This window comes from Protopterus annectens, chromosome 1.part0 (genome assembly GCF_019279795.1).
Source record: "Protopterus annectens isolate FY-2018-M chromosome 1.part0, PAN1.0, whole genome shotgun sequence".
NCBI classification, from domain to species: Eukaryota; Metazoa; Chordata; order Ceratodontiformes; family Protopteridae; genus Protopterus; species Protopterus annectens.
In genome coordinates, this window is record NC_056725.1 from 1,280,870,295 (window position 1) to 1,280,887,071 (window position 16,777).

The following is a 16,777-nucleotide window of genomic DNA, read 5'->3' on the forward strand; positions in this document are numbered from 1 at the left end:
CTATATCGAGCTGGCCCTACCTCACTTTCCTCCACTGTATCTTCTTCCCTTGACTGACTGACTGACATGTCTTGCAATCATCCTCTTCATCGCTAGATTCCAGTCTCCTCTGTCAGAACACTCTGTTCCTCTTTTTGAACATAATCCACCTATAAAATCCTGACTAGAGCACAGTACTCCAAGCTTCGTAATTAAGCTAATCAATGAATTATGGAACTGGCTGCTTAGGCTTAGCTAGCTTAAAATTTGTGCGCAATTAGATTTCCATTCCACGCTGGTGGTGTGCATGTTGTTGTAATAAGCATGCACACATGATGATTCTCATAAGCCGTAACTTAAATGAGAAGATGGCGCTAATACTGCAATCAACCTGTGCTGCACTTGCTGCAGCTGTAAAAGTGCGACGGCGCTCGCTCTCACGGCATCAGTGGTGGCACAAAACCCAGACTTCACGAGGCCAGTTTTGATGATATTTGTTAACCGGACAATTTGTTTGAAAACCGGACAGTCCAGTCAAAAACCAGACAGCTGGCAACCCCATCCATACCATGTGTGGTATCCGCATTGCGCGCACACCCACACCCATACACACACACACACCACTGTGATCTGCAACTTCTAAATTACTCACTAAGAATACAAATGACCCTGTCCCTAGGACTAAGCCCTGAAGCACCGAACTTGTAAAGGGGCCAGAACATTATCCTCTGACTACCATTCAGTATGCTTGTCTACCAATAACTTGGATTGGGATGTTAGTTGCCAACTCTTTCACTGACTGCTTTCCCATTTAACTTGTTCAGTGGCATAGAGGACTATGGCCCAGGAAATCAGAGTTTGACTAGCAGCTCAGCCACCTGACATTACTCTGTGAGCCCTAGCAGAGGCAGGGACTTGGAATTATTGATGTTGGGCTGGGGAGGCATGCGGGAAGCTGGTCAGACATGTCTGGCCTATAGCCAGGGGCAGGACATGAACTCAACATGACCTCTCACGGCCTGTCCCAGTCTACAGCTGTAGTATTAGCATGGGGGAGAGGGAGCAGAGAGTAAGACCAGCAGAAAAAAATCTCTCCAACAGATAGATGACTGCTCATCTATTAAGCCTGTCTTACCTGCTTACCTGATGGAGAATTTAGCCCACAGAATCTGTAGGAGGAGGGGGGCCTCTTTGGAAAATAATTTCTCCTAGAAGGGAGATCCTCCCAGCAAAGTGACCCCATGCAGGTGAAGGCATTGGGTTGACAATGATATCAGCCATTGCAGAATATATATCACAGCCTCTGAGTGCCAGCAGTGACAGTGTGCTGTTTCAGCCTGTTCTGCTCTCTGTAAAATGATTGACTGCAGGTCTGTCATCTTCTTATTGTTATGAAAACCAACAGCTTTTGAACGGTCTCTCCAATATTTAACCCACAGGTTATAATTAGTTCAATGACTGTTAGTGGAAAGCAGGATGGTACATGAACAATGCTGTCTATATATTACAGTACAGCTTAAATATTACTGATGCTTGCCACAAATTTATAGGTTCATAGGTAAGTACTAGACTAGCTGCCATTTTAAGCCTAGCCAGTTTCCCTTCTGGTGCTCAAAATAACCTATCCAATTTGGTTATACATTGGCCTTACCTATCGCATGGATGATAATTATACATTACCTCTAATGAAAATAACTGGGATCATACCATAGATAATGTGAGGGGACCTATGCATGGGATAAAGCATTTAGAGGCTGCAACTATCCAACAGTAGTAAAGAAAGCACTCCTGGAGTATTTATTTTGTGACACAGGTCACCTCTTAGCAGTCTGTAGAATACCGAATAGAATGACAGGGCTTTGAGTCAGTCCATGCAGGACATGTTGTCCTTTTAGTAAGGTCTCTCTGTCGGCACTCCAGTTAGTGCATGTGTCTATATATATATATATATATATATATATATATATATATATATATATACATGCCAAATGGAGCATTATAGTCAATGACTGGCCTAATCAGGGCCAAGTAAATGGGGACAATAACATCCCTAGAGCTTTGCACATTCCCATTGTTTATAAGCTTTGTGAAATAGAAGGGCTTTCTTAAAACAAACACATTAGTCACAAGTTAGGTTACTGTCCTCATAAGTTCCCAAACTCAAACAACTTAGTCAGTTCTTAGGTGTGTATTGTCAATGTAGTAATTCACTGGACTTCCCAGATGAAAAAAAATGCATTTTTTGGCATTTAGTCAGTCCATGATTTTGGCACCAGTTAACTGAGACAAACCTTCATGCAGAATGGCTAAGTCATTTGGGGATTCAATAACTGCTCCTAGCTTGCACTCATTTGCAAACTTGGTCAGCCAGACCCCTTTGGTATTGGTTTTTACTTTAGAAAAGTATATTCCAAACAGGAGAGGTCCCAGCACAGAACCCTAGGGGACTTCACTGGTAATTGGTCTCTTTGTGGAAGCAACTTCCCCTGTTTTGATTATCTGAGTCCTATCTGTGAGCCAGTTGGCAATTCAGCAGGTGCCATAGGGGGTTATCCCCAGTTTATTTAGGTTTTCTACTATGGCTAAGTGGGAAATTGTGTCACAAATCTTGGCCAGATCAAGGTATGCAGTGTGTACCATTTTGCCTTCATCCATTGCTTTGGTGACCTTTTCAAAAAATCCACCAGGTTGAGTAAGTATGACCTGCCCTTGACAGGTCCAGTGTTTGGAGATTCCCTATGTCCGGACTGATTAATTCCATAAGTCTTTTCATCGATTTGCATATAAGGACGGTCAGAACTATGTGTCTGTAGTTTTTTGGGTCTGAGGAAGATCATCCCTTATGCAGGGGAATGACTGTAGCTGTTCTCCATTTACTTGGTACAAAAGCTATATGGAGGCTGAGATTAACACTGTTAGAAGTGTGGCTACATTGTGCTTCATGCTATTTAAGATGCACCCAGTGATATTTTCAGGACCTATTGATGCAGTTTTTATAGCTTTTGATAGCACTTTTAAGACTTGGTCTTGTTTGACATCTGGAAACAAGTCAGTTTCAGGTATATCTTGAGGGAGGCGGAGTTGATTGATCAGAAAAAATCAAAACTGATGAGGGACATCAATGAATATGAGGCAGGGCTTGCTTTCTCATATTTGACCAATCGGAGAGGTGGGAACCGGAGAAGACGTCAGCACATAAGTTTCAAGAGTACACCTTCTTCCTCTTTTGTGTCTTCCGGAGAAGAGAGCCGGTTTGGAATGGACACTAGTAGTGAGTTTCCAGAGTTGCCTCAGCTGCAAAGACCAGAAGAGTATGAACAGACCTTTCGGAAGCAAGGAGGTCCACAACAGAACCGACAACAGGGGCAGAAACGAAATAGAAATTTTGGGACACACGCCAGTAACTCAGAAAGAGGTTACCAGGCGGATTTTCAACAAGGACAAAGGTATGGACAGCAATATAACAAAAAGTTCAGGAAATAAGGTTTGTACTGAACTAAATATAGTTTTAAATTTATCCCAATGTGATTTAACACAAGAACAAATTTCTGTGTTAAGTTTGGGATTGAAGTTTGTACTGACTGTGATACCTCGGGGGCATGTGGTAAAACGAGGTATTTAGATTTTTGAGAAAAGTACATTTAAAATATCACTTTTCTAGAGATTTTATAAGTGAAAATGCAGTATTTAATTCTTCTCTAATTAATGACTCTGACGATAGTTTCTTTTCTTGTTACGAAGATGTTGGAGAAAGATATGCTGGTGACAGCAATGGTAATACTTCTTTTAACGCTTATTGTAAAATTGATGTTTCGTATATACCTACATTTAACAAATTTATTCCACCTTTTGTTAATCAACGTATTGCTCAACTTGGGTCTATAATAGGGTTTGGTTGAGAGAACATTAGTGATAATGTATCAGTGAACAAACATGACGTATCCTATAACGTGACTCTGAGGGAATGGCAAACTTTAAAAATATTGAGTGACAGGAAGGATATAGTAATTAAAACCTTCAGATAAAGGGAATAAAATAATTATGAATGCATTACAATATTTCAACATGTGTATGGAACACATGAATAATACCGATGTGTATGAAAAATGTGATAAAAATAGATATGAACAAGCAGTGGTCCAGTTTGAAAAAATGTTAGACAGAAGTATTAGACTAGGATATTTTAATGAAAAAGATGTAAGGGATAGGTTACTCAATTGTAAAAGTGAAATAGCCATTTTTTTCCTTCTACCTAAAATACATAAAAGTTTGGTTAAACCTCCGGGAAGACCGATTATTTCTGCTTGTAATTATTTTCTACATAATATCGGTTTAGTATTACATGAGATATTATTACCCTATGTTCTCAAGTCCCCTGTTTATATAAGAGATAGTGTAGATTTTTTACGTAAAATTTCCCCAGTAGTGTGGAACAAGGAAAAGTATTGGCTGGTGATTGACGTTAAGAGTTTATATACATCTATTCAGCAGAAAGATGGTCTAGAGGCAATAAGGTATTTTTTGGGCGATAGTCCTTTAGCTTGTTTTGTAACCAATATGGTAGATTTTGTTTGAAAAATAATTATTTTTATTTTGACAACATGTTATATAGACAGAAACAGGATACAGCAATGGGGGCAGCTTTTGCCCCCATGTATGCAAACCTTTTTATGTCTTTTTTTGAAAAAAAGATTTTTATTTAATTTGAACTTTATGAAGAATTATGTGGATTCTTATTTTTGTTTTATCAACGATTTAATATTTATATATGAGGGGGGCACAGAAGAGGTGGATAATTTTATTTCAGATATGCATAAAAATCCCTTTGGTCTGGCATTTAACGGACTTCAGAAAGGGAATAGTGTGGTGTATTTAGACCTTATTTTGGAAGGCATGGAAAATGGGAATATTTCGTCCAATATTCACAGGAAATTTGTGGACAGTAACCAATATTTACGTGCCACAAGTTGTCACCCCCCACGTGTTGGAGGCTTTACCTTATGGCGAACTAGTACGTGTCTCTAGACTTTGTAGTGAGAAGAATGAGTTGATAAAAGGAATGGAAATGACAAATCATATGTTCTTACAAAGGGGTTATGACCCAGATATTTTAAAACAGGCCCTAATTAGGACAAGGAAGGAGATAGGTATGGGGAATGACGTAAATGGATATAAAGGAAGGAATAAACATTCAATTAGAAGGGTTGGTGAACAAAATAAGGAAAAAGGAGACGCAATTTATTACATGTCTGTGTACAATATAAAAAGTGAGGAAGTGAAAGCCATGATAGAGTATTACTGGAAATATCTATTGGAAGATAGGGTCCTGGCAAATATTTTAACTAATAAAGCACTCTTCTCATATAAAAGGGGAAGGAATTTGAAGGACATGATAGTGCATGGACAGTTTCATATGCCAAAAATAGATATAGCAAGAATAAGTTTAAATCAAGGCACAGTATGCTGCAATAGATGCAGTATTTGTGCAAATATTAATACTTTTAATAGTATAAATGGGATTAAGTTTGAACCCAGAGATATATACACATGTAGAAGTAGAGGGGTAATATATGCACTTAAATGTCCATGTGCACTTTTTTATATAGGGGAAACCAAGAGGGAGTTTCGTGTCAGATTCATGGAACATGTTAGAGATGTTAGAAATAAGAGAGAAGATAAAATGATTGCTTCACATTTTAGGACATTTCATAACAGTGATGCGACCTTGTCACAAGTTACTATTTTAGAAAGTGTGAAATGTTTGGGTAATGATGAAAATGTGTTAAAACAAAAGTTATTATTCAAAGAAAGTGTTTTTATTTTGAAGTATAAAACTATGACACCAACCGGTTTAAACAATGAGCTAAACTGGAAATGTTTGCTTTAAGACAGAAACTCATTGTGTAATTGGTGGGTGTGTGTTGTTAATTCAATGTAGTAGATAAGGGAACATATTTTGTATTTTCCACTGTTTGATATTCTTTGAAGGTGGAAACACCGAAGCGCTAGAAGAAAATAAAGAAGATTTGTTTTACTTAGCTGCCTCTTTTGTTGGTGATTTTGGGTCAAAGTTGTTTTGGATAGGCTGAGTACTCTCTTTCTCTCTTTCTCAAATAAAGGATTTGCTAATGTGTCTGGTCTGGTGCTGGCTCCTTTTGTTGTTTGTATCTACATTTTGCCGTTGCACCTGCCGTACCTGCAAGCTGCTGGATTGTAAAGACATTCACTCATTACAACCACAAAGTCTAAAATTGTATGCTAAAAACATTTCATTTTCTCATGAAGTTAGACAGAACCTCTGATAAATTCAGTTATCATTTGTGTTTACCATTTCAGGACAGCGTTACAAACCATGGTGACAGCCTCTGAACATACAAATAATAAAACTCAAGATTTATTGACATTTCAAATTCTGAATTGTTTTAGGTATGTATTACAGTTTGCTGACAACAATTAAAAAATTAAAATTATATGTGTCTTTGCATGTGTTTAATCCCCTGTATGCCTGTCAAAGTCATGCTGAAAGCTATTTTCTTGCATTCTAGTAAGAGTGGTTACAATAAGAGGGTTTTATTTATGCTGAAAAGTATCACTTAGAGGTATCCTGTCTCAGAGTTTTTACTGTTCATCTTATTAGTAGTCTAAACTCTGTGGAACCAGTGACAGTTAATTTATTTTGCATTTTTTGCAGTTTTAGTTCTACATTTTCTACTAAGCCAATTGCTTTGCTTTACATCTGTTGGTTTCTTTGGTAAGAAAATGTAATTACTTGTTTCCCATTTTTATTAAAAACTGTTGATGTTTTATGCAGTTCTGCTTATTTTTATTTCAGTAGTATCAAGTGACATAAGCATCAAGACATCACATGACTTACAGTCATATGGCTTGGGAGTTTCAGAGCCATCATCCAGTAGTCAACATGACCACAGTGCTCAGGTCCCTTTCTGGGGTTTAGTCTGTCTCTGTCTGTGGTAACTGCGTGCCATAACATAATCTCCAACTGTAACACTTCCACTCGCTTCACAGCCAATCTTCAAACAGACCTGTCTATTCTGCACATAGGGTTTGAACAAAACTTACATGACTGTTTACTTCAGTTTTCTCCAGCAGATCATTCAACCACAAACTTTACCTGTTGCATTCTTCAGTGTCCATAGATACTGTGGACTTAATTTTAGTTTTGGCCACTGCAAATTGGAGTTTCACAACAGATACATCTCTCTTGAGTGTTTGAATTTGTAGTTATTTAAGATCCTGTTAATTTCTTTATTACCTGGTAGTGCTCTTTTTCTATAAATAAATAGTTTATTTTTTGTAGTTCCTTCAGATATAAGTCTGACTTGCTGAAATGAAATATCCAGTTGATAAAAGACTCCTTTCTGCAGCAAATTCTTAAGCTTATTGGGCTCCATTTCAACTCTGAAGTGGTCATAAAAAGCATATGTATTTTAGTTAACGGTAATGTGCACCTCCCACCCTAACCCACCAGGACAATGCCAAATCTAGTAGGCGATTTGCTTGCTAAAAAGGTCAGATAGATCTGCTCTACAACATATCAGAAATGGACAAACTGGAGGAAGGATGCAGTCCTAAACATGTACATTTAAAGCAACAAATGATTACTACTCCTCAGTTATGGGTGCAGTTTGCTGCTTAGTTTCTTAGGGTGACAGGCATTAAGGTTGTTTTCTGAATATATGTTTTTTTTTTTTTTTTTACAGAATAATTATATATATGGCTTTCCACAATCTTTATGTTTTGCAAATACTTAAGAACTGTACAGCTTCATAAAACTCTTTGGTATTTACAAGCAAATACATAAACATGGCAAATACATTTTTAACATTCACTTGTACAACGGATGTCATGCAGTTATTTTTTTCTTCTTAGTTTTTAAGTTTCACTCATTGGCCTGACTATGTTAGACCACACACTTAAACGTCTAGTGTTTCACTATGTAGTTTAAAAATACTGTTAAAAACATACTTTTTTCTTTCTACATCACACAAATAGATGTTTCAAGCATGTCAGTGTGTTCTCCAGAATCTTCTGCAGAAAACCTCCTGAGAAAGTAATGGAAGAAAATTCAAGAACTTGGGAGTAACTTGCACACGACATATTGTTTATGGTCTTCAGACACCAGCCCCATAAAGGAATACCACCAGCTTTATCAGACAGCAATATAATTTCCTTATAACATGACTGACTTTAAGAACATAAAAAAAACTTCAGCAGGGGTTCTACCAGATCAGACCATGACTGAGAAACCCAGTGATGGAAAAGCAACTGAGTGATCAAGAAGGATGCAGGAAAATCCAACACTATTAAACAGCACCTCTGGGCTGAACAAGAAGAAAATGTAATGTTACAAATATTTTAATACTGTTGTTTATTTCTTTTATTAAAAAGCATAATCAACAACAGATGTGAATTCCACGCTATCATCAAACTCAGGAAAGACTGAGCCTGTAACTCTGTATACACAGATACAACACACACCACACACACACACACACGCACGCACACACGCACGCACACACACACACACACACACACACACACACACACACACACACACACACACACACACACACACACACACACACACACACCTGTGAATGACTGCTTCAAACAAATATGTGTTGTCAAGCAAGTAAGTGAAATCAGAATGACAAACAGTACCCTGCTGTCCCACTTACCATATACTCCTTTGTCTAGAAGTAATAAAAATTCATACACTGCATTTCTCATCTCCGATTCTGTAAGATCTAGCAAGGACACCACTTTAAAGTCCAGTTGCCGCAGCAAGTTTGTCAGTTCATATACATCCACCATAGGAGCTTTCAGCTGCAGATGGTTCTGGTAGCTCATGTTTCCTATTAATAATGCCACCTTGTCAGTTGCTGTAAGGAAAGAGTTAAAGTATACTCCATTTACAATGTGCACATTTATACAGTCACTTAATTTGAAGCCATACAGAACACAAATTGCTTACTCAAAGCTTGACATTAAAAGAAGAAAAATGTAATTGGTGTCCAGTTCATAACTTTAGACTGTCATACAACCTGGATATGTCACAAATAATGCCAAGCCTTGAGGTATATCAAAAATGAACACATCATCTGCAAGCTGGCTTCAGCGATGTTTTTTATTATTTTATTTTCATTTATTTATTTTTATTTATCATTTGTTTACTGGGAAAGTCCGACTGGGACAGAACCCATTTTCAGTGGAGGTCTGGGGAGAAATGCTCCAGATGCATGACTTTGGAATGTGGGAGGAAACTGCAGCACCCAGAGGAAACGCAGGTGAGGTGAATGCAGGGAGGACATGCAGACTCAGCACAGAAAGCAGCCCAGCTGAGAATTGAACAGGAGAACCTCTCGTGTGAGGTGACAATGCTAACCACTGCACCACCGCTCTGCCATGTTGATAGTGATAGAGCAATCTTGTGCATTTCCAAAGTAATTAGCTTCAATTTTTTTTTTTATAATAAAGGGAATACTGTTGTTAAAACAGGGAAATTAAAATGTATAAAAAATCTACAATGAATATTACCTGCTTCATAAGTAAGACATTACAATGATCAATGTTTACTAATTTAGTCAATCAACTAGGAATTAGATATTAACTTTAACAGCAAAAATATACATACTGGAGAATGGTAATGCTTTCCAAAGGTTGCCTTCCATTAGCAAGTTTTTCTGTTGACCAGAATTCATTTAGTTGGCTTTTTTATATGACATACAAATCCTGTATACAGAAATTGCTCCTTGAATTTATTTCTAGAAAAGAAATTGTTGCTCCTTTACCTTATTTAAGTGAATTACAAATCATAAAAGAGAGAGAGATCTTTTGCTCTGGGACTTCCTCATCATTAGACTAATATACCCACCACACTCCAAAGGTTGCAAATCACTTTTGCGTGTTTTTTTTGGAGGTAAGCAAGCCCCATATAACTTCTCAAAGTAAAAGCAAGCCTCCACACACCCCAGTGCCTAAATGTATTAAATCAAAGGTCAAATAAACATGCAGGAAAGGGAGATGGTAGAAAGTTAAAATGAAATTCATCTGCCTCTTCTATGAGTCATGCAAACCAAAAATGAAAGAAAAGCAGCTGTGATGCAGCCAGGTATGACTTAGTGATGCATTTGTTATAGAAAACTGACTATCTTGGTTCAGAAAGACGCATAAAATGCAAGCTTCCCTACTACAATTAAAGTAATAAAGTTAACAAATACTGATGCATTCTATTAAAAAGTGAACAAATATTGATGCATCCTACTTAAATGTATTGCTTTTGGTTATGAAAATACATATTCTGGAAAGTCTCGATAGCTCAACCAGTAGTCCCTTTGGTGCAGAAGACTATAGGTTCCATTCACATACCATTAATTTTCCAATACTGACAATGCAGTGCAGCATAATGGGGATGCTACATTCCTAAGCATGCCATCCTTGGGATGAGATGTTCAACCAAGGCCATATCCACCTGAGATGGTGGTAGTTCAGGTTGGATGTACAAGATCCCACTGTACTTATCAAAAAGAGTTGAGGGCATTCCCCAGTGCCATAGCCAAATTTCCTCTATTTAGTATGAATACCAGCATGAGTCTACCCTGAAAAGAGGCTGTTGGACTAGTGGGACTAAACAAAGCATAAATAAAAATAAAATAAAAAAATATGATAAAACCAGCAATGTCCTGTCATGGATGGACCACACATGAAGGCTATAGAGGTGCCAGTCTTCTCTTCATGGAGATCCTGGCACCATATTGACAAGGCTTACCAATGATGTAATTATCCCAATACAATTCAAAGTGGGTGATGAGACAGGGAACATCTTAGCTAGCAGTTTGGTGTAATCTGCATATCTGCCATGGGACAAGATTGCCAGTGCCATACATTCCTTCACAACAATTTAATACTTTAGAAAGGTGGCATGTTTTCACTGCAGGCTGAAGTTCTGTAGAGTCTTCAGATTATTTGGTAGAGAAAGAACAGGCAGTTGCATGCCCTGTTATCAGAATACTGGCTATGCACACAGCTTACAGTCACCTTCTCATAATCCAGTATTATGAGCTCCATGCATGTTAGTCCATGTTCTTCATCTGGCTTTTGCAACTCAGTACACTGATCATTTCATGCATTAACATACACACAAGTGGCACATACATGAAGTTCTCTTTGATGCCCAACAGACTATGGATGGCATACACTGGGTAGCAAGCACAGGTATTGGTGGGAAATGTCTCATCCATTAGCCAGCAGGTGGAGGTTCTCAGGTCTTGCAGAATGTCCAATGTCATCAGCAGTAGCAGGCTGTTGACTTATCCTCCTGGTTAATGTTCTACAGAACAGAGGTGTCAGTCTTCAATGGGACATTTTCCATTGTGATACCTGGAAGGGAAAGGAACAGTGACTATTTTACTAGGGCATTCTCAGGCCTTCAGTGTCATACGATCTGCTGCAGACACCCATGTCATGTTGCATGTTGCAGTACTTCTAGTACCGTAACACTAGCAAAGTACTGGTACAAGACAGATGGTGGGTCCATGATGGTGACAGCTAAAATATGCAGTTTAAAAAAATCAGTGCTGCAGTTAAGGCATGCTGCCAAATTCATTTACAAGTATTTGTTTTAAGTCAGGAATGTTACGGTCTTCTGTAATCCCCTTCAGTTCCTCTCTGTCAACTATGGTGAATGTAATCAACTGTCCTATGCAACCTGGCATACACTTGGGGACAAAGCATCAACATTGCCATCTATTCGCTGTCTTTTCCACATCGAACTGGCAGCCATCGATATTTTTTGTTCTTGTGTATGATTGCTCTAGTGTTCCTGGTGTAAGATCCAGCAGAATCACTCTCCCATTTCACTTTCTTTCTTACACTGGTCCTTGTCCACACATTTTACTGTGGGCTCCATTCTAACACTTAACCAGAACATACTCGCACAACCCAATAAACAAAAGCAAACCAACCACGAAAGGTAGGAAACCAAAATTCCACTTATTGCACTTTATTGCAAAATAAATTGAGTTAAGCGCTTTCGTTCAAAAAATCAGAACATCGTCAGAAGAAAATTAACCCCTCCTACACTTTCTATTTATACACATCATAAGTCCATTCCAACAGTTACAAGTTGCTATTATACTGACCCTGACTGTCATCTTTTATCACAAACTAGGTCAACTGACCAACTGTATCCAATCACAGGTGGCTTCTGGTTTCACCTTTAAAATCTTGCTGTAATACACTGAGTTGTATGCCTCTGTGGTCACACGGCAGTTTAAACATTTGCCGCAGTGCTATTTGTGACAAGATAACTGCAATCACTGACATCAGGCATGAGGCTGTGTGGGCAAGGCAATCTCCAGTTAGGCAGAAGGGCACATAGGATGGACTCTGCAAGATAACAGCATTTAGGACTGTAACACAGGACTGTACTAGTCAAGCAGGAAAAAGAGTCTGATTGGTAGCTGTATTAAGGTTATTGAACATCTTAGCTGCTGTAACAAGGAAAATGCTATGCTAGGTAACATTACTTTATCTCTCACAGTAGCAGCCTCATGGCATATGCATTCAAACGCAAATTAATAATTGCAACTGCAGGCTAAATAAAGAAATGCTGAAAGTTACTGAGAAAGAATGAATTTTTGACAGCTTTCAACAAAGTAGAACAAACATAGCTCCAGGCTTGTGAATAAACAGTGCGTGCATTTTAGTTTTCATGCTGGAGCCAACTTGAACATATAGTACAGAACAACGGAGCACACTATACACTTCAAAAGTTGCAGTATCCTAGCCATACTGAAAAGCTCATTAACTTCATTATTTTTATGAATTTGCTAAAATACGCAGTTTAAAAAAATCAGTGCTGCAGTTAAGGCTGAATGACAACTTGATGGTGTCTGATTTGCTAATACATAATTTTACAATGCTGACAGATTCAAGAAATTCTCTCTCATGCTAAAGTTTCCAACCAGCACAGCTGTCAGAAATTTTAGTTTTTGTAGCATTCAGCAATCATGGAGTTAGAATCATTTAGAGATTCTGGAGTTAGAAGAATTTAGTTTTGATTGAAGAGGGACAGATCCATGCATGGAATGTGTGGGTGGCAAGTTCCCCACAAAAGAAAAAAAAAGGTTTTTGCTCTTTATCGGACTTTGACTATTGACTGTAGATGCTGTGAGTACTGGCAAAGAAAACTATTAAGCAAGTATGAATATAGCAAAAAGGTTTGCTGTTTTGGAGGATTATTATAACTTTGACATGACTCTACAATGAGAAACTGAAAATGCATGCCTGGACTTCCTTATTTTAAACTAAAGTTTATCACATTCATGGTTTATCACATTCATGGTGGAATAGTTAGTATAACAGTACACTGTGACTTGCCTTCATTTGCTTACTGTGCAGAATGCATCTTAACAACAGATGCAATTCTACTAAAGTGCTAATCTAACAACTGCCTATTAATGATGACCAGTTTATTTTTATATATTCTGACTGTGTTCAAAATAAAACAGCTCATTCCACTATCTTATCGAACGATCCATCTTATGCCAACCTACAGGATAAAGTTCACACAGCTGAAACCATTTAAGCAGCATTGTGTACTCTCAGTCTGTATGGACAGCTGTTATGAAACTCCAGCCTTTTTCATGAGTAGTCCAGTGACTGGGTCATTATTTTGAATGTTTGTGTCTTTCGGCTTTTCCCGGTTAGGGGTCGCCACAGTGGAACTCCGGTCCGCTAATGATTGGCAGTAGATTTTTACGTGCTGGCTTGCCGGGCCTAACGCACCACCTTCAACGAAGGAACACCCAGTCACGCATGTCGCCACACAGAAGACGCTCTAACTGAGAATCGAACGTGCAACGTCTAACTGTGAGGCGACAACGCTACCGCAGCACCACCACCACAGTATGGGTCATTATTTTGAATACTTCACAAAATTCAGGCATAATAATCTTATAGAAAAGTTTTAGTAACATATGCTAGAAAGTGCTTCTTATATTATCATTATTGTCAAGGTTGTTGACCATCTAAAGGAACAAGCAGGCAAACTTTGCAGTTTTATAAGATTCTTGCAACCACTAACAGTGTTAATTTTATGCACTTTGAAAATAAAAACAAGTCATTTCTCTTCTGACTAGCTACTAACTCCCACTGTAGTGTTTTTCATGCTTTCAGAGCCAATCTTCCAGTGTGGATAATACAAAGTACAGGTGGATGTTATCTTGGCCTAAGGACCAAATCTCCCAGAGAGCACTGTTCTGCTGTTTAGTGTCTCAGTCACAGTAGTACTTCAACTATCAGTCTCTGTGCTGCTGTTCTACCTGGCAGCAGCTACACAGGGAACTCATAAGTAGCACAAGACACACCAAACAGTAAAGCTGTATTATGAGCACAGGGAAAGGGACTTTACAGTCGTCTTCCCACAGATGTGAAACTGTTGGTTCAGATGCACTTTTTCAGCTGTCAGTTATTGATGTGCTAAACTGCCTTGGTCTCAGTTCATTCAAACTGGAAACTATTGACAGCATTGTTATCTTCCTTCAGAAGTACTGACTCTCCACACAACGGTTAGGTTTTTAAATCCTCCCTTTGTCAATGTGTTTTTTTTTTTTTGTTTTTATTTTTTTTTACTGAGGGCCCTTGTTTCCTTGCATATCCCAAGATACGGTGTTAGCTGTTAGCTGAACTGGCAATATTCAAAATGCTCAGGAGATTGTGTGCAGTGTGTATGAGTACACGTGTGACTTGTGATGGAATGGGGACTCCCCCAGGATTATTTCTTGCCTTATGTCCATTGTTTGCTTAGATAAGCACAGGCTCCCCATGACTGTGAACTGGGTAAACTGTGCATTGAAAATTGAAGGCAGGATGAGGTTAATAGGGATGTTTAAGGGTTGGGCTTTTTACACCAAGTGCATACCCTGCCAGCCTGAATTTGTTGGAATCTGATGCAGTTTGGTTGATGTTTCTGCAGCTGCACTTAGTTTATAGAATGAGCTGCTTGACTCTGCATCACAGTGCTTACCTGGCTCAGTTTCATTTATTCTTATTTCAATACACTTAGAAGAAGCTATTATTGTAAACTAGCAACATTTCGTTTTTGCAAATAAATCTATTAAGTTTCAGTTAAACTAGCACTCAATAAACCTACTATTTAATAGCCTGCTTTGAGGTTCATAACAAATGAACGGATACACACAGAGAACTTAAGTGGTGTTATTTAATAGTGGCATTCTAAAATTGTAACCAGCGCTGTTTATGAACACACTGCTGCAACTACTTTTGTTGCAGTACTAACTTCTCTATGAAAAAAGGTTACTTAAATTTGAGTTATGTGTTCTCCGCCATAAAAATGATACGTGTCCTAATGGGAGTGTTTAACAAGATACTGAACATTCCTCTATAGGCGGTGGTGGTGCTGCGGTAGCGTTGTCACCTCACAGTAAGACGTTGTCCTGTTCGATTCTCAGCTAAACCGTCTTCTATGTGGAGACATGCATGAATGGGCATACCTTCGTTGAAGGTTGCGCGGGAGAGCTGGCAACTCGGCACGTAAAAATCTACTGTCAATCATTAGTGGACCGGAGTTCCGCTGTGGCAACCCCTAACTAGGAAAAGCCGAAAGACACAAGTCCTGAATGGCGGTGCACACTGACTATCTCATACCAACTTCAAATGATCTTTCATCTAACAATATATGACTGGGCCCTTAATTTCACCCACTCTCATATTCGACCACTTAAGGTAACCTTTCTTTTATAGTCTCTGTTTATGACCTCTTTACTCCTTCTTTCCTCCACTAACTACTACTGCAACAGTCTGAAAAAAATCTTACTTAGGACAGCCACTCTCTCATTCTCTGTTAACATAGTATACATATCTACATTTGCTTAAAACTTGAACTGGCCCACTTTTAACTCTGACTTTTATAAAATATAAGTACTTACAGCACCTTGAAGTAGGCCCTGCGGTTGAATTATTGCCCACATCTACCAACAAGCTCTACTACTATTATGTAGCTACTCAAATTTATTTCTCTGACGGTCATCCTTTTATTTTATAACAGCACCTATTTTGCTTCAACCTGATTTTGGCGATAACGGAGAACACTGGACTGAAATAGTGTATACGCATGATGGCGGAAGAGTTTTACAGCAGAAGATTAGTTGTACACATGTGCGCTGCTGTCATAACATTTTAAATCATGGTCGCACAGACATGCGCGCTGCTGTCATAACATTTTAAATCATGGTCGTACAGACATGCGCGCTGCTGTCTTAACATTTTAAATCATGGTCGCACAGACATGCGCGCTGCTGTCATAACATTTTAAATCATGGTCGCACAGACATGCGCGCTGCTGTCATAACATTTTAAATCATGGTCGCACAGACATGCGCGCTCCTGTCATAACATTTTAAATCATGGTCGCACAGACATGCGCGCTGCTGTCATAACATTTTAAATCATGGTCGCTGACAGACATGCGCGCTGCTGTCATAACATTTTAAATCATGGTCGCACAGACATGCGCGCTGCTGTCATAACATTTTAAATCATGGTCGCACAGACATGCGCGCTGCTGTCATAACATTTTAAATCATGGTCGCACAGACATGCGCGCTGCTGTCATAACATTTTAAATCATGGTCGCACAGACATGCGTGCTGCTGTCTTAACATTTTAAATCATGGTCGCACAGACATGCGCGCTGCTGTCATAACATTTTAAATCATGGTCGCACAGACATGCGCGCTGCTGTCATAACATTTTA

At 38.7% G+C, this 16,777-nt stretch overlaps 1 protein-coding gene across 1 annotated transcript in view; it reads right to left on the bottom strand.

Annotated features, from left to right (window-relative positions):
* MALT1 (MALT1 paracaspase) overlaps positions 1 to 16,777 on the bottom strand; it is a gene marked incomplete in the record, with an annotated part of 841,583 nt that overhangs the window by 292,708 nt on the left and 532,098 nt on the right. The window contains 1 exon segment of the mRNA XM_044066161.1: positions 8,679 to 8,882. Within this exon segment, the coding sequence (XP_043922096.1) occupies positions 8,679 to 8,882 (204 nt within the window).